This window comes from Hyla sarda, chromosome 9 (genome assembly GCF_029499605.1).
Source record: "Hyla sarda isolate aHylSar1 chromosome 9, aHylSar1.hap1, whole genome shotgun sequence".
Classification (NCBI taxonomy): Eukaryota; Metazoa; Chordata; class Amphibia; order Anura; family Hylidae; genus Hyla; species Hyla sarda.
Window position 1 is genome coordinate 55,704,671 of NC_079197.1, and position 23,061 is coordinate 55,727,731.

At 45.3% G+C, this 23,061-nt stretch overlaps 1 protein-coding gene across 3 annotated transcripts in view; it reads left to right on the top strand.

Moving 5' to 3' along the window:
• KIF4A (kinesin family member 4A) overlaps window positions 1–22,855 on the top strand; it is a 93,963-nt gene extending 71,108 nt beyond the window's left edge. For all 3 annotated transcript variants that reach the window (XM_056539600.1, XM_056539598.1, XM_056539599.1), the window contains exons 24-31: window positions 5,748–5,918; window positions 6,580–6,699; window positions 7,230–7,307; window positions 17,619–17,723; window positions 17,811–17,960; window positions 18,055–18,171; window positions 18,566–18,688; window positions 21,727–22,855. In XM_056539600.1, the coding sequence (XP_056395575.1) occupies window positions 5,748–5,918; window positions 6,580–6,699; window positions 7,230–7,307; window positions 17,619–17,723; window positions 17,811–17,960; window positions 18,055–18,171; window positions 18,566–18,688; window positions 21,727–21,918 (1,056 nt within the window). In that variant the 3' untranslated portion in view covers window positions 21,919–22,855. The remainder of the gene's footprint in view (window positions 1–5,747; window positions 5,919–6,579; window positions 6,700–7,229; window positions 7,308–17,618; window positions 17,724–17,810; window positions 17,961–18,054; window positions 18,172–18,565; window positions 18,689–21,726) is intronic.
• Window positions 22,856–23,061: the final 206 nt, after the last annotated feature.

Consider the following 23,061-nt stretch of genomic DNA (forward strand, 5'->3'; position numbering starts at 1 on the left):
GCAGGTCCCCTTTATTTGCCCTGTAGTGCTTTATTTTTTTTATTTTAAGATTTTCCTCTTTAGATCAAATTACTGTATACAGCCTTTTAGGAAAATCTTCATGTCCATTACAGGGGTTGTCTGACTATTTAACAATTTTGCCCAAATCTTGGTATTTTTAAAAGGGAGAACCTATACACACTAGTTTAACGATCTATCTCTTCAGTGTTTACAGTACATGCATTTGTTCTTGCATCACTGTACTATTGGTAGCAGCATTGCTCTGTCCACTTGAATGGGACAACACTGTAGTACCTTACACTGCCATTACAGATAGTATGGCGATGGAAGAATAAGTACACTAAAGATGCTGCACTTTTAACGGATGATCGTCAGGGGTGCCAGGATTTACAGGGTGGGCCATTTATATGGATACTCCTTAACCTGTTAAGGACCAAGGGTGTACCTGTACACCCGTGGGAATTTCGGTCCCCCGCCGTGCGTGGACTGGACTGGGATGACTGCTGATATCGAATGCAAATGCCCAGGGGGGGTCATCAGACTGAATTCACAAACTTACGATTTGCGGCTATTCCGGGTCATACGGGTCTATTGTGACCCGGAAAATAAGGGGGATCGCGGTTGTTCAAGACACCTACGATCCCCCATAAAGGGATAGGAGTGAGGTGGCAGGAGTGCCACCCCTCCTATCCCTGCTATTGGTCATATAGACGCGACGACCAATAGCAGGCGGGGGGGGGGGGGTGTGTGTGTGTGTGTGTGTGTTAACTTTCGGTTTACCCATTCTGCCCACCCACAAAAGGCGGGGCAGAATGACCAACCCGAAGGGGAAGTGGTCTCTACTGTAGCCCTCCAGATGTTGAAAACTACAACTCCCAGCATGCCCAGACAGCTATTTGCTGTGTGGGCATGCTGGGACTTGAAGTTTTGCAACAGCTGGAGGGCTACAGTTTGGAGATCACTGTGCAGGCATCAAACTGTGGCCCACTAGATCTTGCAAAACTACAGCTCATGCCCAGACAGCTATTTGCTGTCTGGGCATGCTGGGATTTGTAGTTTTGCAACATCTGGAGGGCCACAGTTTGGAGATCACTGTGCAGTGGTCTCAAACTGTAGCCCTCCAGATGTTGCAAAACTGCAAATCCCAGCATGCTCAGACAGCTGTCTCAGCATGCTGGGAGTGGTAGTTGGTTACCTCCAGCTGTTGCATAACTACATCTCCCAGCATGCCCTCCGGCGATCAGTTCATGCTGGGAGTTGTAGTTTTGCAACAGCTAGAGGCACTTTTGTTGGAAAATACTGAGTTAGGTAACAGAACCTAAGTGCCTCCAGCTGTTGCAAATGTACAACTCCCAGCATGCATGGTCTGTCAGTACATGTTGGGAGTTGTAGTTTTGAACCCCCCCTCCTCCAGGGTACATTCACATGGGCAGATTTACAGCGAGTTTCTTGCTTAAAGTATGAGCTGCGGTAAACTCGCTGTAAACCGCCACCATTGCGAATGTACCCTAAAAACACTACACGAACACATAATAAAGGGTAATACACTACATATACACCCCTTACTCTGTTCCTCCCAATAAAAATAAAAAACGTATTGTACGGCAGTGTTTTCAAAACGGAGCCTCCAGCTGCTGCAAAACAACTCCCAGCATTTCTGGACAGCCACTGACTGTCCAGGCATGCTGGGAGTTTAGCAACAGCTGGAGGCACCCTGTTTGGGAATCTCTGGCGTAGAATACCCCTATGCAATCCCTATGTAGTCCTCAAATGCGCATGGCGCTCTCACTTCGTTGGATGGGAAAATTTGGGAAAATTAATAAAAAAAAAAGAAAAAGCTTACCATAAATTTTTCATTTTCACAAGGGAAAATAGGAAAAAAGCCCCCCAAAAATTGTAACCCGATTTCTTCTAAGTAAGAACATACCCCATATGTGGATGTAAATTGCCATGCGAGCGAACTACAATGCTCAGAAGAGTAATCGCCATTGGGATTTTGAAGAGAAAATTTGTCCGAAATTGAAGGCCACGTATGTTTACAAAGCCCCCATAGAGCCAGAACAGTGGACCCCTCCCACATATGACCCCGTTTTGGAAACTACACCCCTCACGTAATGTTATAAGGGGTACAGTGAGCATTTACGCCCCACAGGTGTCTGACAGATCTTTGGAACAATTACATTTTTCATTTTCACGGACCACTGTTCCAAAAATCTGTCAAACGCCAGTGGGGTGTAAATACTCACTGTACCCCTGATCACATTCTGTGAGGGGTGTAGTTTGCAAAATGGGGTCACATGTGGGGGGGGGGGGGTCCACTGTTCTGGCACCACGGGGAGCTTTGTAAATGAACTTGGCCCCTGACTTCCATTCCAAACAAGTTCCCTTTCCAAAAGCTCAATGGAGCTCCTCCTCTTCTAATCATTGTAGTGCACCAGCAGAGCACTTGACGTCCACATATGGGGTATTTACATACTCAGAAGAAATGGGGTTACAAATTTTGGGGGCAATTTTCTCCTATTACCGCTTGTAAAAATGTAAAATTTTGATGTGTAAATGAAAATTTTTTTTTCACTAAAATGCAGTTTTTTTTCCCCCAAATTTTTCAAGTCGTGAAATACTTGAGGTGTTAAGGCTCACTATACCCCTTGTTACGTTCCTTGAGGGCTGTAGTTTCCAAAATAGTATAACATGTTTTTTTTTTCTGTTCTGGCAACATAGGGGCTTCCTAAATGCGACATGTCCCCCGAAAACAATTTCAGCAAAATTTACTCTCCAAAGGACAAATGTTACTCCTCTTCTGAGCATTGTAGTTCGCCCGCAGAGCATTTTACCTCCTAACATCTGGTATTTCCATACTCAGATGAGATGGAGTTACAAATTTTGGGGGGTATTTTCTCCCATTATCCTTTATAAAAATGGTATATTTGGGGAAAAAACTGACGACTTTTCGTTAAAGTCGGATGTGCACTAAAGTGCAAACACCTGTGGGGTGTTAAGGCTCACTGTACCCCTTGTTACATGCCTTGAGGGGTGTAGTTTCCAAAATGGTATGCCATGTGGGGGTTTTCTGCTTTTCTGGCACCATAGGGGCTTCCTAAATGTGACATGCCCCCCAAAAATCATTTCAGAAAAACTCTCTCCAAAATCCCATTGTCTCTCCTTCCCTTCTGAGCCCTCTACTGCGCCTGCCGAACACTTGACATACACATATGAGATATTTCCTTACTCGAGAGAAATTGGGTTACAAATTTTGAGGCTTTCTCCTTTTTACCTCTTGTAAAAATTCAAAAACTGGGTCAACAAGAACATGCGAGTGTAAAAAAAATGAAGATTTAGAATTTTCTCCATTTTGCTGTTATTCCTGTGAAACACAAAGGGTTAACACACTTCCTGAATGTCATTTTGAATACTTTGAGGGGTGCAGTTTTTATAATGGGGTCATTTGTGGGGTATTTCTAATAGGAAGGCCCTTCAAATCCACTTCAAATCGGAACTGGTCCATGAAATATTCCGATTTTGAAAATTTTGTGAAAAATTGCTGCTGAACTTTGAAGCCCTCTGATGTCTTCCATAAGTAAAAGCATGTCAACTTTATGATGCAAACATAAAATAGACATATTGTATTTGTGAATCAAAATATAATTTATTTGGTATGTCTATTTTCCTTACAAGCAGAGAGCTTCAAAGTTAGAAAAATGCAAAATTTTAAATTTTTTTTCTGCAAATTTTGGAATTTTTCACCAAGAAATTATGCAAGTATCGACAATTTTACCACGAACATAAAGTAGACTGTCGCGAAAAAAAGTGTCTCTGAATTGGTATGAAAGGCATCCCAAAGTTATTTATGCTTAAAGTGAAAGTGGTCAGATGTGCAAAGAACGCCCTGGTCCTACAGTGAAAATTGGCCTGGTCCTTAAGGAGTTAAAAAAAATGGGAATGGTTGGTGATATTAACTTCCTGTTTGTGGCACATTAGTATATGGGAGGGGTAACTTTTCAAGATGGGTGGTGACCATGGTGGCCATTTTGAAGTCGGCGATTTTGAATCCAACTTTTGTTTTTTCAATAGGAAGAGGGTCATGTGACATCACACTTAATGAGAATTTCACAAGAAAAACAATGATGTGCTTGGTTTTAACTTAACTTTATTCTTTCATGAGTTATTTGTAAGTTTCTGACCATAAAATGTGTTCAATGTGCTGCCCATTGTTTTGGATTGTCAATGCAACCCTCTTCTCCCACTCTTCACACACTGATAGCAACACCGCAGGAGAAATGCTAGCACAGGCTTCCAGTATATGTAGTTTCAGGTGCTGCAGAATGGGCAAAACAAATTGTAACAGGACCCTCGGTTTACGCAGATGATTTTGTTCACTGATGAGGCAAACTTTTATGTGAATGGTGAAGTTAACAAACAAAACCACCGCTATTGGTTTGACACTAACCCACATTGGATAGATTCCTCCAAGACTGTTGGAACACAAAAATGTATGGTGTGGTATATGGGGTACAAAGATAGTGGGGCCATTCTTCATCAATGGAAACCTCAAGGCCACTGGATATGCAAAATTGCTACATGATGATGTGTTTCCCTCTTTATGCACTGAAGCTGGCACGTTCCCTGAGGTTTTCCAGCAAATTGGTGCACCACCACATTATGGGTGTCAGGTCCAAGCATTCCTATATGAACAGTTTCCTGGAAAGTGGATTGGTCGTGTGGGCCAGTTGAATGGCCCCCAAGGTCTCCCGATCTGACCCCCTTAGACTTTTATCTTTGGGGTCATCTGAAGCAATTGTCTATGCTGTGAAGATACGAGATGTGCAGCACCTGAAACTACGAATACTGGAAGCCTGTGCTAGCATTAGCCTGTTGCTATCAGTGTGTGAAGAGTGGGAGAAGAGGGTTGCATTGACAATCCAACACAATGGGCAGCACATTGAACACATTTTATAAGTGGTCAGAAACTTGTAAATAACTCATGAAAGAATAAAGTTACGTTAAAACAAAGTACATAATTGTTTTTCTTGTGAAATTCCCAATAAGTTTAATGCGTCACATGACCCTCTTCCTATTGAAAAAACAAAAGTTGGATTCAAAATGGCCGACTTCAAAATGGCCACCATGGTCACCACCCATCTTGAAAAGTTTCCCCCTCACATATACGAATGTGCCACAAACAGGAAGTTAATATCGCCAACCATTCCCATTTTATTAAGGTGTATCCCTATAAATGGCCCACCCTGTAGATAGGCCATCAATTTTAAAAGCATGGATAACCCCTTAACATCAAGCAATAACTTAGCTTTATGCCCATATATCTTCTTTCTAGTTTGTTTATTGAAAAAAATCAATGTTCTGCAGGTAATACCTCTGGTAACTGTATGTTCGATTATGCCTTGCCGTTATAGCGTATAGGCAGGTTTGACCAGATCACTATCGGATGCTATAGGCATATAGATAATTACAAAGTGTTGACATGCGGAAAAGCAAAGGTTAAAAGACAGGAAATGCTTCAAACCCCAGCCTGCTGCCTGGAGAAGCACATATGAATGATTGGCTGTATTCTTAATCAACTGGAAGCAGCCTAGAGGAGATTTTGTGACATAAACTTAGTGCATCTTTTACTATCCCTTGAGCACTCAGGGCTGGCGTTTATTTTATTATTTTTTTGCTAATTTTTTCAAATGAATGATAGAAAATCTGCTAAATGTAATAATAAATGGTGAATCTGCCCTCATGTTTAGGTGATTTCTGCCAAAGTTCAAAATAGTAAGCTTAATAGCAGTCTTAAGCAAGCCAAGGATCATGCTGCTGATCTGCAGAAGACAATATTTGAAGAACGAAATCAGATGGCTGAAATGGAGACTGAGCACCAAAGCCAGCTGGTTGAGCTTGAGCAGCAGCATCAGGAGAAGGTACATGGATATACTGGTATAGTGTTGCCTCAAGTAAATCAATGTTTTGAGGCCAGTAACATGTAAACCCTTGTTTTGTATTCATTTAAAATTATATAAAATATAAGAATCTAGGGTAAATTAAAGAGTACCTGTCATCAAGTGAAATTTGATATATTCTTCCTTATGCATTTCTAAGACACTTTGCAAATCACTGTTACATTTTAAAGGTTGAGAATTTCATTTGAAAAAAATGGCCACTAGGTGTCTCAGTTCTTTTCCTTGCCTTAAGCCTAGCAGCGAGTTTGGTCTCCTGGCGGGAGACCAAACTCAGGAAGTGCCTGTGTTACATAGCAAGGCACAGCTCTCGGTTACAGCCTGTCAATCAACATGCAGGAAAGAGCGCTGTGCCTTCCATGCTCCTGTACATGGCCATATCACTAGGCTCCGTCCCCTGTGAAGGAAAGCCTGCCGTGGCTGCACTGTGCCTGCCGTGCTCCTGTACATGGCCATATCATCTGAGCTAGTTAATAAAAGATTTTTGTGACAGGTACACTTTTAAATGTTAGTAATTTTATTATAATATAGTGTGCGTGTGTGTATGTATACATCCCCTTCTAAAAGCATTAATTCAAAAAAATAATATATGTAAATGTTTATTATATATTTTTTTGTCGGTCAGGTACTTTATTTGCTGAGCCAGTTACAGCAGAAGCAGCCCTTAGCCCTCAAGATTGAAGAACCTGCTGAGGATAGAGTGACAGAGAGGGAGAAACAGCTGCTGGAGAGGTTGAAGTTCCAGGTAGTCCAGTCTGTACAATGTGTTTATTCCCCCTCCCCCCCGAACCTGTGTGCCAGTGCAAAGCTATCAGATGTATTACAAATGTCGCTATGCAGAAAATGCTTTGACCCCCAAATTTTCTGTAATCCTGCCATAAGCGGGCCAATGTGTATTTATTTGTTTATAGTATTCATAATTCTGACCTGCTTTTAAGGATATGGGCTTGTAAAGTGGGGGAAAAAAGAGGACTTTACTTTGAATGAAAGGACCAGCGCTTTGCAGAGTCTTAGACAGAGTCTTATTCTTTGGTTAGGTTTATTAGCACGAAACGCATTTCCAGTCCGTAACGGACTCTTCGTCAGGCAAGTGCATCAAGGATATGGGGCAAGATTCATCAAAACCTGTGCTGCAAAAAAGTACTTTTCAAAAATGGAAGAAATAATCTGGTTGCTTTGGGAAACTAGTTGTCTTTTCCTCTGCACAGGTTTTGATGAATCTCCCCCATAGTGTGTGCTTGGCTTATTCATTACATTTTTTTTCTGTCTTTTAAGGATGAAGAAATTGAAAAAATGAAGGAACTATGTGAGAAGAACCAACAACTCATGCAAGAAAATGACTTATTCAAGCAAGTAAGTGAAAATAAGGCAGACCTGGGTCCCTTTCTCGCACAGATATGTAAAAGAGTTAGATCTGTCTGGGTCATGCAACCCCCTTTTATGGTGCGATATAGCTGGGTGAAACACTCAATATGTCTTTATACTACTACTGTTCAGTTTTGACAGAAGTAAATGAAGGAACAGGACCTCAGGTAGGAAGACTAATGAATTATCTGATACATGTGCGTTCAGAGGAAGAGGATCTATGTCAGCTGTCTAAAGTAAAGATAAATAAGTCAGAGGCCTGATGGGATAGACCCAAGGTTATTAAAGGGGTACTCCACTGGCCAGCAGTTGGAAGTAAATGTACCGAATGCTGTTTTCGCGCTGCAGGGGTCTGCCACGCTCCTCCTGACGTAATTGTCACACACACCCAATGCAAGTCAATGGGGGGGGGGCGTGACAGCCGTCATGCCCCTTCCCATAGACTTGCATTTAGGGGGCGTAACCGTGATGTCGCGAGGGTTGTGGACGACCCCCGCAGCACGAAAACAGCGTTCGGTAAATTTACTTCCAAACGCTGGCCAGTGGATTAACCCTTTAAGAACTTAGTGGTGTACGAGCAAAATAGTTAGCAGTGACTGGTTCATTAAATCTGTTAACAGGAGTAGTCCCAGATAATTGAAAATTAGTAGGGGTGCATAGTGCAGTGTTTAAGTTTGGATCAGGGGTGCTCAAACTGTAAAGAGGGTAAAGTCATTGGGGGGGGGGGATTCATCAATCTATATAGAGTCATTTTAAGTGTATTTTCTTGCGCAAAATCTTGCGCAATGATTTTTTGTGCGTCTTTTTTGGTGGAACTTTTTCTAAAGATGTCACCCTTCGGGTGTACCGTAGAGCCATTTTTCCTGTAGACATCGATTTACTAACTGCATTTTTATTTTTTTTGGACGCACAAAAAGAACGCAAGTCTCATTTTTTGGCGCAAATATACACCACCTCGGAGGACATGTACCAAAGTGTCTATTTTCACTCAGTAAGGACTGCAACTCCCATCATGGACACTCTGCCCATGATGGGAGTTGTAGTCCAGGGGCTATTGTGCAGATCGCAGCAGGTCATTATCCAGAGACCCGCTGTGATCCGCATTTATTAACTGTAAAAACTGGCGGTACAGTCTGCTACAATGCACTGCCACCGGCTCTTGTATAAACTGTCATAATTCATAATACCCGGCGCCAGAATACGGGAGCTCTGATTGGTCAATAGCTATCCACCAATCAGAGCTCCAGTCTGCCGGCAGAGATTATGAATTATAAGAACTGTATATAGGAGCCCGCGGCAGCGCAGTGTAGCCGCATGTATCGACGGCTTGTATAGTTAATAAATGCGGATTGCAGGAGAGTCTGAGTCTGTCCATGATGGGAGTAGTAGTCCTAAAAGTCCCGCAGCTGGGGGATGTGCAAGTGCCATCCCTCAGCAGCGCTGCGCTACTACAACTACTCCCATCATGGGACAGACTGTCCCATGATAGGAGTAGTAGTCCAAGGGCAGAGGGACAGTTCTCTGTTCACATTATTCATTTTGCATAATGTAAACAGAGCCTTTCTGGCAATGTGTTCCCAAACAGGGAGACTCCAGCTGTTGGTTAACTACAGCCCCCATGATGGGAGTTGTAGTTTAGCAACATTTGAAGGCTCCCTGTTTAGGAACACACTGCATTATGTGCACTCTTCCCAGGGGAGAGCAAAAAAAATGTACTAACCCATATTTCTTTTCTTTTCTTATTTCAGATACGTGAATGCGGAGGACTACGTCAGATTTGGTGGACTGCAATGATGACTAGCACTTTTTTTTTATAGTCAATAAAATGGTTAACGAGGGCTGTGAGGGTTTTTTTTTTTTTTTTCTCAATGTGTCTTTTTCTTTTATAATTGAATTTTCAGGGTTAGTAGTGGAAGCCGTCTTATAGACGGAATACATTACTAAGCCGGGACTTGGCGTTAGCCCAAAAATCAGCTAGCGCTAACCCCAAATTATTACCCTGGTACCCACCGCCACAGGGATGCCAGGAAGAGCTGGTACCAACAGGCCCGGAGCGTCAAAAATGGCGCTCCTGGGCCTAGGCGGTAACAGGCTGGCGTTATTTAGGCTGGGGAGGGCCAGTAACAATGGTCTTTGTCCACCCTGGTAACGTCAGGCTGTGGCTGCTTGGTTGGTATCTGGCTGATACTGAAAAAATTAGGGAACCACACACTTTTTATTTATAAAAAATAAAAACACGCATAGGGTTCCCCCTATTTTCAGTATCAGCCAGATACCAACCAAGCAGCAACAGCCTGACTTTACCAGGGTGGGCGAGGACCATTGTTACTGGCCCTCCCCAGCCTAAATAACTCTAGCCTGTTACCGCCTAGGCCCAGGAGCGCCATTTTTGACACTCTGGCCCTGTTGGTACCAGCTCTTCCTGGAACCCCTGTGGCGGTGGGTACCGGGGTAATAATTGGGGGTTAGCGCTAGCTTTTTTGGGGGCTAACGCTAAGCCCCGGCCTAGTAATAGATTGTCCTACAAGACTCCTTCCACTACTAAGCTGGAAAATTCAATTGAAAGAAAACACATTGAAAAAATTTATTTTAAAAAACACTCCCTCACAGCCCTCGTTAACCCTTTTATTTACGTTTAAAAATAAATAAAAAAAATGCTGTTCATTGCAATCCACAAAATCTGACAGTCCTCCGCATTCACCTATCTAAATTTCGATTAAGAAAAAAGTTTTTAGTACATTTATGGATTTCCACACACCAGCAAAAATGCAAGAAAAACTGACAAAACGCAGGAAAAAGCTGGGACAGTTTTTCTGGCGTTTTTTATGATTGACAAAAAACTACAATGGAATTCTGGCCTCAAAGCAATAGAACAAAATCCCTACGTCCACTATTCCTGTGAGGTAGAGAAGGAGTGTACGGTAGAGCGAGGGGGGGTGTTTCTATATTTGCACAAGATTTATCAGCCTTAGTAAATTCTGAGCAAGAGTGTACAATAGAAAAGCAGTGTAAAGTGTGTCTACAATAGACACATATTGATGAATCCCCCCCCCCCCCCCATTGAGTATATTCAAAGCAAGTTTTTGTTACTAATGGGGTACATCCTATGATCTTTACTTGGAATCATCCTGTTTTAATATTTTTATTAGTGATATTGCAGAAAGTCTTAATGGTAAGGTTTTGGTCTTTTTGCTGATGATGCAAACATTTATAACAGGGTTGATGTTTCTGTAGAGATACGCCAAATGGATGGAGCAGCAGTAAATGCTAGCAGAACTCTTGGGTGTATAGTGAGAGGTATTGGCAGAAGAAGTGTTCATGATGCTGTTCAGAGCATTGGTGTTGTGCAGTACTAGACACTATGGGGGTGGTTTATCAAAACCTGTGCAGAGGAAAAGTGGATCGTAACCCGCTTTTAAATTGTTTCAAATTGCTTTTAATTTTCAAAGGCCTTTAAAATAAAGAAGCAATCTGGTTGCTTTGGGCAACTGTTCCACTCTTCCTCTATTTCCTTCTGAATATATAGAGAGATACAGATACCTTGGAGAAAGTTCAGTAAAGGTCAACTAAACTAGTATTCTGATTGCAGGATAAAAAAACTTACCAGAAAAGGTTTTCAAGGGCTGTAACATGTATAGCTACCACGAAAGGGCATAGTTTTAAATTAGGGGGGCAAAGGTTCAAAAGTAATATCAGGAAGTATTACTTTACTGAGAGTAGTGGATGCATGGAATAGCCTTCCTGCAGAAGTGGTCGCTGTAAATAGCTTTTATGCATTGATATGACAGGCATAAGGCTACCCTTGATATAAAATGAGGCCAGGGAACACTTGGTCTGAATGATAGCAGGAGACGGCTCCATAGATTTACAATGAAGCCTGTCTCCTGCAATCAGACTGTCAACCGGGGGAGTAAATGTATTCTGCTTAAATTTGAAAGGGTTACCATTAAAGAAGCACGCTAGGAAATAACTTTTTTGCCCTTTTTCTGTCTATTTACCATATTTATCGGGTTATACCACGCACCGGCCTATAACACGCACCCTCATTTTACCAAGGATATTTGGGTTAAAAATTTTTTACCCAAATATCCTTGGTCAAATGAGGGTGCGTGTGTGTGCATGCGTATACCCCGATATACCACCAGGAAAGGCAGGGGGAGAGAGGCCGTCGCTGCTCTCTTCTCTCCCCTGCCTTTCCTGGGGTCTAGAGCCCTGATGCCACCGCTTCTCTCCCGCTGGCTATCGCCGCTGCCCGTTCTCTCCCACTGACTATCTGTGCTGGCGCCGATAGCCAGGGGGAGAGAAGCGGCGCTGGCAATGGGGCAGCGGCGCCGATAGCCAGGGGGAGAGAAGGGGCAGCTGCCCCGTTGCCTCCCCCATCCCCGATTGTATAATTACCTGTTGCCGGGGTCGGGTCCGCGCTGCTTCAGGCCTCCGGTGTGCGTCCCATGCGTCGTTGCTATGCACGGCGCAATGACGAGTGCCGTGCAGCGCATAGCAACAACGCAGGGGCGCACACCAGAGGCCTAAAGCAGCGATGACCCGACCCCGGCAACAGGTAATTATGCAACCGGGGATGGGGGAGGCAACGGGGCAGCTGCGCCGGCAATGGGTGCCGCTGCCCCTTCTCTCCCCCTGTCTGTCGGCGCCGGCACCGATAGTCAGGGGGAGAGAACGGGCAGCGGCGCCGATAGCCAGGGGGAGAGAAGGGCCGGCAGCAGGGCTCTGGACCCCAGGACAGGCAGGGGCAGAGAAGCCGGCTGCGCTGGCGGTCTCTGCACCTGCAAAGCCGCTGCAGTTCATTGATTTAAAGCTAGACTTTAGGCTAAAAATGTTAGCCTAAAAAGTGCGTGTTATACGCCGATAAATACGGTAGTACAGTGTGAGCTATCAGAGAACATAGAGGTTCTTGTGTGTGCGCCTTATGCTTGCCTATTAACTGTGGTAGGCTTGAGTTAGACCCCAAACTGTGTGCAAATTAAACTCGAAAATTACTTGATGTTGCCTACAGTTCCCATGAATAATGTCTTTGCAGAGAAAGAAGGTGTGGAATTTTATCACTGCTTCTGGTCATTTAGTCGGGTTACTAGTGCTGAAGTTCACTTGGGTAGACTTGTTGTTCATAAGTTGGGTTTAGGTCAATTCATATGTGTAGTTTTGATGTTTCTTATTCAAAGTGCATTTTTTTTAGAGGAATATCGCCATGAGGCAAAAGCAATTTGGCTTATAAAAACAATAACAAAGAATTGACATCTTTTAGGCTGGGTTTACTCGTTTAATATTTAATACATTTTTGGCTTTCTCAGCTCGGATTTTTCAAAATCTAACTTGCACAATTGCGGAATAATAGAGAAAAAGTTCTATCGGCTCCATTGGGGGGACACAGACCTTGGGTATATGCTGTTGTTGCTAGGAGACTTGACACGAAGGAAACCAAAAAAGTCGTCTCCTCCCAGCAGGATATACCCGCCTACAGAGCCTGAGGTAATCAGTTTTAGCTTAGTGTCTGCAGGAGATGGACACTGGTCTGGGGTTCTCCCCAGACCTGGTCTAACTTTTTTTATTTTTCCATATTAGGGACGTTTAGTTTCTTATTCCCTTTTATTTTCCTTTTTTCAGGTGGAGATTTGGGAACCTAGCGTTCACTGTTTCCCCATTTGAGGGGGCACAGACATCATGGATGTACGGTCAACCCCCTCTCGCCAACGGTCAGCGCCTGGGGTTGTACCTCATGGGTCTGGGTCTCCCACTTTTCCCTGCTCGTCTCGCTTTTTACAGCCCAGCATGATGCAGGTGACTAAAAGCTGGCTGAAGACTTCATCAGGAAGACTTCATTAGGTGAGTTCTTCTGACTAAGGTGAGTATTGCCCAGTGGACTTCACCTCCTATGGTGGACCCACCAGTCTCCCACCTATCTAAGGCTACTACCCTGCCTTTGCCCGATGCTGCTTCTTTTAAGGATCCAGCGGACAAAAGGGTGGAGATCTTGGCAAAATTTGCCTTTGAGGCTGCGGGTTCTTCTCTTCTCCCTGCTTTGGCCTCTGCCTGGGTTTCCAAGGCCCTTACGATCTGGGTCTCCCGACTCAGTCCGGGTATTTCTTCTGGGGCTTCCTCGGAAGAACTCACAGAAAATCTCCAGCTTTAGAAAGCAGGAGAATTAAGTGGATGTTCTGCTTCCATGCAGTCGGCCCGCTGTGCTGCCTTTGCCACGGGTAACCTAGTGGCTCTCCGTAGATCCGTGTGGCTCAAAGCCTGGGATGCGGACGCAGCCTCCTAAAAATCTCACTGAGCTTCCATTTACTGGCTCTCGGCTTTTTGGTAAGCGCCTAGATGAGATAATCTCGGAAGACACGGGAGGGAAGAGTTTATTATTACCTCAAAATATGGCCCGCAGTACTACTTCCCGCCGCAAATCTACCTCCTTTCGGTCCTTTCGTAACTTCGGCATCACGAAGGGGGCCAGGCAGGCGCCTTCTCTGGACAAGAAGGCTCCCTCCTTCCAGACCCTCCCATCCTGGAAATCGGATAACTGTTAGGGCCGCTTTGCGTCCAAGGTGGGCACCCGCAAACCCACCTTTGCCTGAAGGGACGTCCCCACCCACAGATTTTTCTCGGGTGGAGGTAGTCTGTTGCTGTTCCGGGACGTCTGGGCCACTGGGTCAGAGATTGCCTCTCGAGTTTGCCTCTCTTCCTTTCTCGAGACCCACGGTATCCCTCTCTGGCAAAGGCCTTTCGGTGTGCGCTTCAGTCCCTCCTCATTCAGGGGGTCACTGTCCAGTTTCCTCTCAAGGAACGTTTTCGAGGTTTTTATTCCAACCTCTTTTTAGTTCCCAAGAAAGGGGGTTCCGTACGCCCCATCTTGGATCTAAAGCACCTCCACCAGCATCTCCTCCTGCGCCACTTCCGCATGGAGTCTCTCCATTCGGTCGTGGCGACCATGGATCGGGGAGTTTCTTTCCACAGTGGACATCAGGGACGCCTACCACCACGTTCCGATTTTTCCGGGACACCAGCGGTTCCTCCGCTTTGCTGTCCCGGAGGGATATTTACAGTTTGGCTCTCCCCTTCGTCCTGGCCACAGCTCCGAGAGTATTCACAAAGGTCCTTGCGTCGGTGATCTGCCTGCTACGGACAAGAGGGGTCTCAGTTAATCCTTACTTGGACGACCTTCTGATCAATGCTCCGTCCAGAGACCAGAATCTAGAGGGTCTCGCCTTCACTCTTCAGGCCCTGTCTCGCTTCAGTTGGTTGGTCAATCGGGACAAGTCCAACCTATCCCCCACTCTGTCCTTGGTTTTTCTGGGGCTTCAGGTCGACACACAGTCCGCCCGGGTTCACCTCCCGCCGGACAAGCGGCTGACCCTTCTGTCGGGGGTTCGTATACTCAGGAATCCCTCCCCAGTGTTCATTCGCTTTTGCATGGAAGTCCTGGGTCGGATGGTGGCGGCCATGGAGGCCGGTCCCTTTGCTCAGTTTCATTTTCGACCCCCTTCAACTCGCGATTCTATCCCGGTGGGACAGGTCTCCCTTGACCCTTGATCGCAAGATTGTGCTTCCTCGGACATCTCGCTGCTCCCTTCTGTGGTGGCTCCGCTCCCCCCTACTTCAGGGGCGCTCCTTCCTGCCCCTTCATTGGCTGGTTGTCACAACGGATGCCAGCCTTTCGGGTTGGGGGGGGGGGGGGGGGGTGTTTTCCGAGAGCGGACAGTCCAGGGCCTTTGGTCTCCCAGAGAGATACTCTTCCCGATCAACATCTTGGAACTGAGGGCAATCTATCTTTGCCTGTTACATTGGGAGATCCTTCTTCAGGGCTCCCCAGTTCGTGTCCAGTCAGACAACTCCACTGCGGTGGCATACATCAATCGCCAGGCGGCACTTGCAGCTTGGCGGCGATGGCCGAAGTTTCCAAGATTCTTCTCTGGGTGGAACTCGGGTTTCCAGCCATCTCTGCAATTCACATCCCAGGCGTAAACAATTGGGAAGCGGACTTCCCAAGCCAGTCCTCTCCTCACCCCGGCGAGTGGTCCCTTCATCCGGAGGTATTTGCAGAGATCTGCGACCTCTGGGGAACTCCAGATGTGGACCTCTTTGCATCCCGCCACAACCAGAAGGTTCCCCTCTTTGTGTCGAAGTCCCGGGACCCCCGTGCTCTGGCAGCGGATGCACTGGTGATTGCTTCGTCTGGTTTCGCCCTACCTTATCTGTTCCCTCCTCTTCCTCTCCTTCCCAGGGTCCTGAGGAAGCTCAAAGCGGAGGGCATGTCCGCCATTCTGGCTCCAGATTAGCCTCGGAGGGCGTGGTACGCAGACGTTGTCCGGCTCCTGGACGAAGTTCCGCTGCGCCTTCCTCTTCGTCCAGACCTTCTCTGTCAGGGTCCCCTGTGCCACCCCAATTTACAATAGCTGCATTTGATGGCGTGGCGGTTGAGAACGCGGTACTAAGGGCCTGTGGCTTCTCAACACAGGTGATTCGCACCATGCTCAAGGCGCGTAAGCCCTCTTCCGCGATGATATACCACCATACCCGGCTGTCTTATTTTCGTTGGTGTGAATCTCAATCTTTCTCCAGTGGTGTTCTCCCTTCCTACACCTCCTTGGGATCTGAATTTCATCCTTGGCGCCATACAGGGTGCGCCCTTTGAACCCCTCAGGGAGGTTCCCTTTGTCTCCTTTCCTGGAAGGTGGTGTTCCTTATGGCAATTACCTCCATCAGATGGGTTTCGGGGTTGGCTGCTCTTTCTCGCCGCTCTCCCTTTCTGATTGTCCATCAGGACAAAGTTTTTTTTTTCGTCCGGTTCCTTTTTTTTTTTTATACCTAAGATGGTTTCTGCCTTCCACCTTAATGAGGATATCGTCCTTTTGTCCCGCTCAATCTCATCCCGGGGAGCGTTTGCTTCATAAACTTGATGTGGTACGGGCAGTGCGTACCTACCTCTCTGTTACGTCGTCTTTTCGTCAATGTGATTCCTTTTTTGTTCTTACGGACGATCACTGTAAGGGTCTACCTGCTTTGAAGGCAACCATTTCGCGGTGGATCAGGTCTGCCATTTCAGAAGCTTACCGTTGCAGGGGGAAAACCCCCTCCTTTCAGGGTTTCAGCTTACTCCACGTGTTCTGTCGGAGCTTCCTGCGCACTCCATAACAGGGCTTCAGCCTCTCAAGTCTGTAGGGCGGCTACCTGGTCGTCCTTGCATACTTTCACTAAATTCTACCAGGTTCATACCTTTTGCATCCGCGGATGCTAGTCTGGGCCGTAAGGTGTTGCAGGCGGCGGTGGCTCAGCCTGCCCCTTGATTGTTTTCTGTGCCCACCCTAGGGACGGTTTTGGTACGTCCCAAGGTCTGTGTCCCCCAATGGAGCTGATAGAGAAAAAGGGATTTTTCTTACCGTAAAATCCTTTTCTTGGAGGATCCATTGGGGGGACACAGCTCCCGCCCTTTCTTTGGTGTTCCGGTTTTGGTTACCTGTCCGAGGGTGTGTTCAGTTAATTTTTTGTTCTGGTTACCTCGGACTGGTCTTGATTTTCTTCCTCTCGGTCCTCTCCTACTGCTTGGGAACTAAACTGATTACCTCAGGCTCTGTAGGCGGGTATATCCTGCTGGGAGGAGCCGACTTTTTTGGTTTCCTTATTGTCAAGTCTCCTATCAACAACAGCATATACCCAAGCTCTGTGTCCCCCAATGGATCCTCCGAGAAAAGGATTTTACGGTAAGACAAAAATCCCTTTTTTTGCTTCATTAAGGCAACGTTGGAACACAATATTTGAGATGAGGTGTAGATCTTCTATTTCTTGACCACATAGAGAGCAGTAGCATACAGATCGTTTCAGCTAGCTCCCAGCTCTAATAGGTGAAATCACCCTGTATCTTTCAGCCATGTAACCTTCTGAGAGTAAGACTGACTTGGTCACGTGATCACCAGACTAATGAAACACAGATGCAGCAGTGCTGGGATGGAACGTATTGTGCTATACGACTTCTGATTAAAAACAAAACCAGAAGTGCTCAAGAACCCCCCCCCAGTACATTACAGGGATTTTCTAGGGATACACCGATATACTGACTTGGTGATCACATCTTAATAGCCTTCATTAAGGGTCTGACCCTGGTATCCCAGTTAATCATAATGAACAGACCAATGTTCTTCAGACGTGTTGCTGTGTTTTGCACCATGTATTTGTTGAGACTTAATTAAATGAGAATAGTTTTTGAACAGTTCATCATTCAGCAGATAATAAAATGATGCTGCTTCAAGCCAGAATTATCTTTTTGTAATAACTTTTGAAATGTTTTCTCTTAAGAAATTAGCTCTACTTCAAGTTGCAAGTGGAAAGAAGGTGTTCAATACATCTGAGAGAAATGCCATTAGTTCTCCAGACTCTCCCTTTGATTTTATTCCCCCAAAGGTAAGTACTTCTTGTTTTCTGTCCACCAAGCTGCCCCCCAAATGTTGGTGAAAGTATTTGTACACTAAATCTTATTCCTTTTTTTAGCCTAAAAATCTACGTAGAACAACTGCAAAATCCGCTACCGTTGTCTTGGAAGACTTGATATCTGCATCTGAAGAGTCTGAGGATGATTCAAGTGATAAAAACTGGATCCCTGGCCAAGAATCCAAACAGTCTAAGAAAGTGCCCAATGGGGTAAGGGAAATCTTTCAATAAGCCTAAACAATTTTAAGTGCACAGAACCTGTAGTAATGCAAAGTTTGTGTCCCGCTCTTTTCTGCTGTTACAGTGCTCTTGCAAAGGGCGATGCGGAAATAAAATGTGCCGGTGTAGAAAAAATAAGCAGAACTGCTCAGAGGATTGTTGCTGTGATGCTTCTAAATGCCGCAACAGAGAGAGCTTCTCGGTAAGTCTATACATTTTCAGCTTTACGTTGAGCTGTATTTAGCTATGAGCAACACTATAAACAAAGAGTAACAGCTGCATGTACACCTTTAGCCCTAAGCAATCCTTAAAACAGTGCATGGACATCTTAGCAGCAGGAGCTACAGACATTATTGCAGGGACGGTCTATGCTGCCAAACTACTGTTTTTCCCAAGACTATGCTCTACTGCACTTACTTAGCGTTTTGTGTATCTTTTTTTTTTTTTTTTTTTTTATGCTTCATTTTAAGAAACTTATTTATTTTTGTTTAAGCTTTCTATGCAGGAAAGTTTGGTATTAGTTTTCTCTTGCTTCTCCTTTGTCACTCAGCGCACCCATACACAAAATATTTTTTATATTTTTAATAATTTGACAGGATGATGCCAATAGTGAGGATCAATCACGGGAGTCTGAAAATTCCATGAAGATTGACTTCAATGGAGATGTAACAGCCGGAAGCTCATTTTTTACACCACCTTGTGTCACACCCACCAAAAAGGTATGACGAAGTCCATTGCACAGTGTACTTTTTGTTCTGACTCTGTACTTTTTGTTCTTGAATAACCGCATGTTACATTTAAGGTTTTTGTACATATATTTTGCAATTCCTACACTGAAGATAAAGTAACAAAAAAATATTGGTACAGCAATGAAATACAGTGAAATTCAGCATTCTGTACTTGATTCAAAACACTGTTTGATTAGCAAACTGGGAGAAAATATCCGCAATTGAAGGCAGAGAACAGAACAGGTAAAATAAACCTTAATTTTTTTGGGCCATCTGGGTGGCTTTCCATTCATCTGCATCAGCAAGAACTTGTGCTCTCAAAAATGCTGAGACGGAAGCCATGAATATTTGGCAGTCATCCATAAATGTGTTAAATAAAAACAAAAGTTGATAGTATTGTAGCAGAGTATATTTTAAGTAAACGAGCACTATGTATTCAACCTTACAGTCTTATAAATGTACCGTATATACTCGAGTATAAGCCGAGTTTTTCAGCACGATTTTTCGTGCTGAAAACACCCCCCTCGGCTTATACTCGAGTGAACTCCAACACCCGCAGTGGTCTTCAACCTGCGGACTTCCAGAGGTTTCAAAACTACAACTCCCAGCAAGCCCGGGCAGCCATCGGCTGTCCGGGCTTGCTGGGAGTTGTAGTTTTGAAACCTCCGGAGGTCCGCAGGTTGAAGACCACTGCGGCCTTCAACATCATCCAGCCCCCTCTCACCCCCTTTAGTTCTGAGTACTCACCTCCGCTCGGCGCTGGTCCGGTCCTGCAGGACTGTCCGGAGAGGAGGTGGTCCGGTGGGATAGTGGTTCCGGGCTGCTATCTTCACCGGGGAGGCCTCTTCTAAGCGCTTCGGGCCCGGCCTCAGAATAGTCACGTTGCCTTGACAACGACGCAGAGGTGCGTTCATTGCCAACGTACTTCTGCGTCGTTGTCAAGGCAACGCCTCTATTCCGGGCCGGAAGCGCGGAGAAGAGGCGCCCCCAGTGAAGATAGCAGCCCGGAACTACTATCCCACCGGACCACCACCTCACCGGACAGCCCTGCAGGACCGGACCAGCGCCGAGCGGAGGTGAGTACTCAGAACTAAAGGGGGTGAGAGGGGGCTGGATGATGTTGAAGGCCGCAGTGGTCTTCAACCTGCGGACCTCCGGAGGTTTCAAAACTACAACTCCCAGCAAGCCCGGACAGCCGATGGCTGCCCGGGCTTGCTGGGAGTTGTAGTTTTGAAACCTCTGGAGGTCCGCAGGTTGAAGACCACTGAGGGCGAATGATGAGAAGAGGATGATGAAGGGGGGGGTGGGGATGATGACAAGGGGATGATGAAGGGGGGGTGTGGGATGATTACAAGGGGATGATGAAGGGGGGGGGATGTGTGGGATAAGGGGATGATGAAGGGGGGGATGTGTGGGATGATGACAAGGGGATGATGAAGGGGGATGTGTGGGATGATAAGGGGATGATGAAGGGGGGATGTGTGGGATGATGACAAGGGGATGATGATGAGGATGTTAATGACGGGTCTGGATGATGACAGGGGGGGATGAGGTATTTCCCACCCTAGGCTTATACTCGAGTCAATAACTTTTCCTGGGATTTTGGGTTGAAATTAGGGGTCTCGGCTTATACTCGGGTCAGCTTATACTCGAGTATATACGGTCACCACTTTCACACAACTTTGCATAGTGAGCCTGCTCCAGCCCATGTTTTTAACTGCAAAATTAAATTTAAGGTAATTATCATTGATGCAAAGCACTGCAAGACTGAGTAGTTCATACATATTGCACATGTCTATGAAAGGCAAAGCCACAGGAATGCACGAACCGATTAATTATTTCCGTCTTTAATATTGTCTATTTAATTAGATCAATCTTGTTTATTGTGAGGCTTATTTGATGCCATAGTCGGGACTCTGTCAACATCTGGGTTATGGAGTCGATGTGCTTATGTGCTCCCCTAAACAATTCCTGCTCCCTCTGGAGAAAAAACTAAAGGCTATTAAAGGAAAACTGTCAGCTTGCTCCCCCTGCACTAACCAGCAGTACTGGCTGGTAGTGCGGGGGATGCCGATCAGTTTGATGCATACCATGCCCGGATCTGCCACGCCGTTCAAAGATTATCTATCTTCTTGATATGCAAATTAACTGCTAACTGGCACAGGCAGGGTTACTGCCTTTCATCTGGCACTTTGATGTAACCGCCGCCCGGCCCGCAGCACTGCCCGTCTTATGAATATTCATGTTCTCCCTCATCATCTCCCTCTTCTTCCTACTGATTTCAGGACTACACTGTGCTGAAGCGGCTTACGGGTGTAGACAGGAAGCCAGCACATGCACAGTGGAGTTCTGATATCAGTGGGGAGGAGAGGGAGACCATGAATATTCATAAGCCGGGCGGCGGTTGCTGTAACTCCGCCCATGCCTGTTATCCATCTACTTGCTATGCAAATTAGCTGCTAACAGGCATGGGCGGGGTTACTGCAACCACCGCCCGTCCCGCAGCACTGCCCGGCTTATAAATATTCATATTCTCCCTCATCTCCCTCTCCTTCCCGCTGATTTCAGGACTCCACTGTGCATGTGCTGGCTTCCTGTCTACACCCGGAAGCCGCTTCAGCGCAGTGGAGTCCTGAAATCAGTAGGGAGGAGAGGGAGAACATGAATATTCATAAGCCGGGCGGCGGTTACATCAAAGTGCCAGATGAAAGGCAGTAACCCTGCCCGTGCCATTTAGCAGCTAATTTGCATATCAATAAGAAATAATGGGTGAACGGCGTGGCAGATCCGGGCATGGAATGCATCAAACTGATCAGCATCCCCCTACTAGTGCAGGGGGAGCAAGCTGACCGGTTTCCTTTTACGTTGCCACATTGGCAGAAAAAGGAGTAAATGAATAGGGTTAAGTTTTTTATTTTATTTTATTTTTTATTTGTTAAACATGTAGATGCCATTCAAAAGAAATAAAATTGTCATTTGTAAACTATAGAGTCCTTTCATGAAATTATAACTATTGCCTGCTTCCCCAGGTTCTGCGGGAGATTGGGGACATTGGCCAGGTGCTCTCCATGAAGCTGCAGCGCAAGCCCAGCACTGGGGCTCCACTGAGTTCTGATTTGCAAGAAAATCAAGCATCTATACTGAAGAAAAAGAAAAAAGCACTTTGCAATAGTAATACCAGCTTCTTCTCTGGATGCTCACCTATCACAGAGGATGAGTGAAGAAACCGGATACTTTTACCACATTGTACAACAGTCAATAGAACTGTACAACTGTCCTGCATAGGATAAAATCATTAGTTCTAGGGAAAAGAGGACTTTAATGTTCATTTTATAAATAAATTAGTGAAGCAGCAAAACTTGTAAATATTTATTTGTTTGTACTGGCATAAGAGGGGCACAGAAGTTTTATATGCTAAAAATCCTTCCATTACACTTCTGAGGCTAGTAATACCAGCGTGGAAAACTGCCTTGGCCAACAGTAACACCTAAAGTGCAGAACAGAAAAATTATACACCATTGCCACCTGCAACACAAAAAGATAAGACTTTGATATGTACATTGGGCATGTGGTCAGGATAGTTTATCAGCAGGGTGCCTAAACCTGGCACCTCTCCAATCAGCTGTTCGACTTCTGCACTTCACAGAACACAAAGCAGGAAGCAGTGGGCTCTGTGGTGTGTGTCTCCCCCCCCCCCCCCCTTCTCCCTGCAGCCTTAACTATTGACCTCAATAAGAGCTGAGATTGCAATACCTCTTACCACCGCTACAGATTACAGAGCCAATTGCCTCCAGCCCAGCGCTCTGTAGTGTTGGTGCTGAACATCGTTGGGGGGTGTCTGCCGATTAAAGGCTACTAGCAGAAAACCACTTTCAGCTGTCGAAGTCTTAAACTATTCAGCCTAACTGTAGATGCATATTCTGTAATGCCAAGCCTCATCAAATTCCAGTGATGTATTTTACTAATGAAATCCATTTTATTCGAAGTCCCCAATTTTTATGCAAAAATGTTGTCTTGTTTGTTTTTTATTGTATCTCATTACTAATAAAATGCCCAAGTTTTATTCCTACCATGATTTTTAATAGACTTCCTGTTTAAAAGATTGTTGATCTTACAGGCATCAGACTAGTAAGGTGTTAACTTACCATGTAATAAAGACTATTTAATTACACACCTTGTTAATGTAAAATTATTTGTAAGTGTATGTTAAAGGCTACGAATGCTGGTTTGTGGCATTCCTTTTAGACATTGACTTTAAAAAAAGAAAACATGATTTTCTTAACCCTTTAAGGACTGAGGGCGTATGGGTACGCCCGTGAGAATTTAAGTCCCTGCAGCTATCCAGTTGGGGACCGGACCAGGAT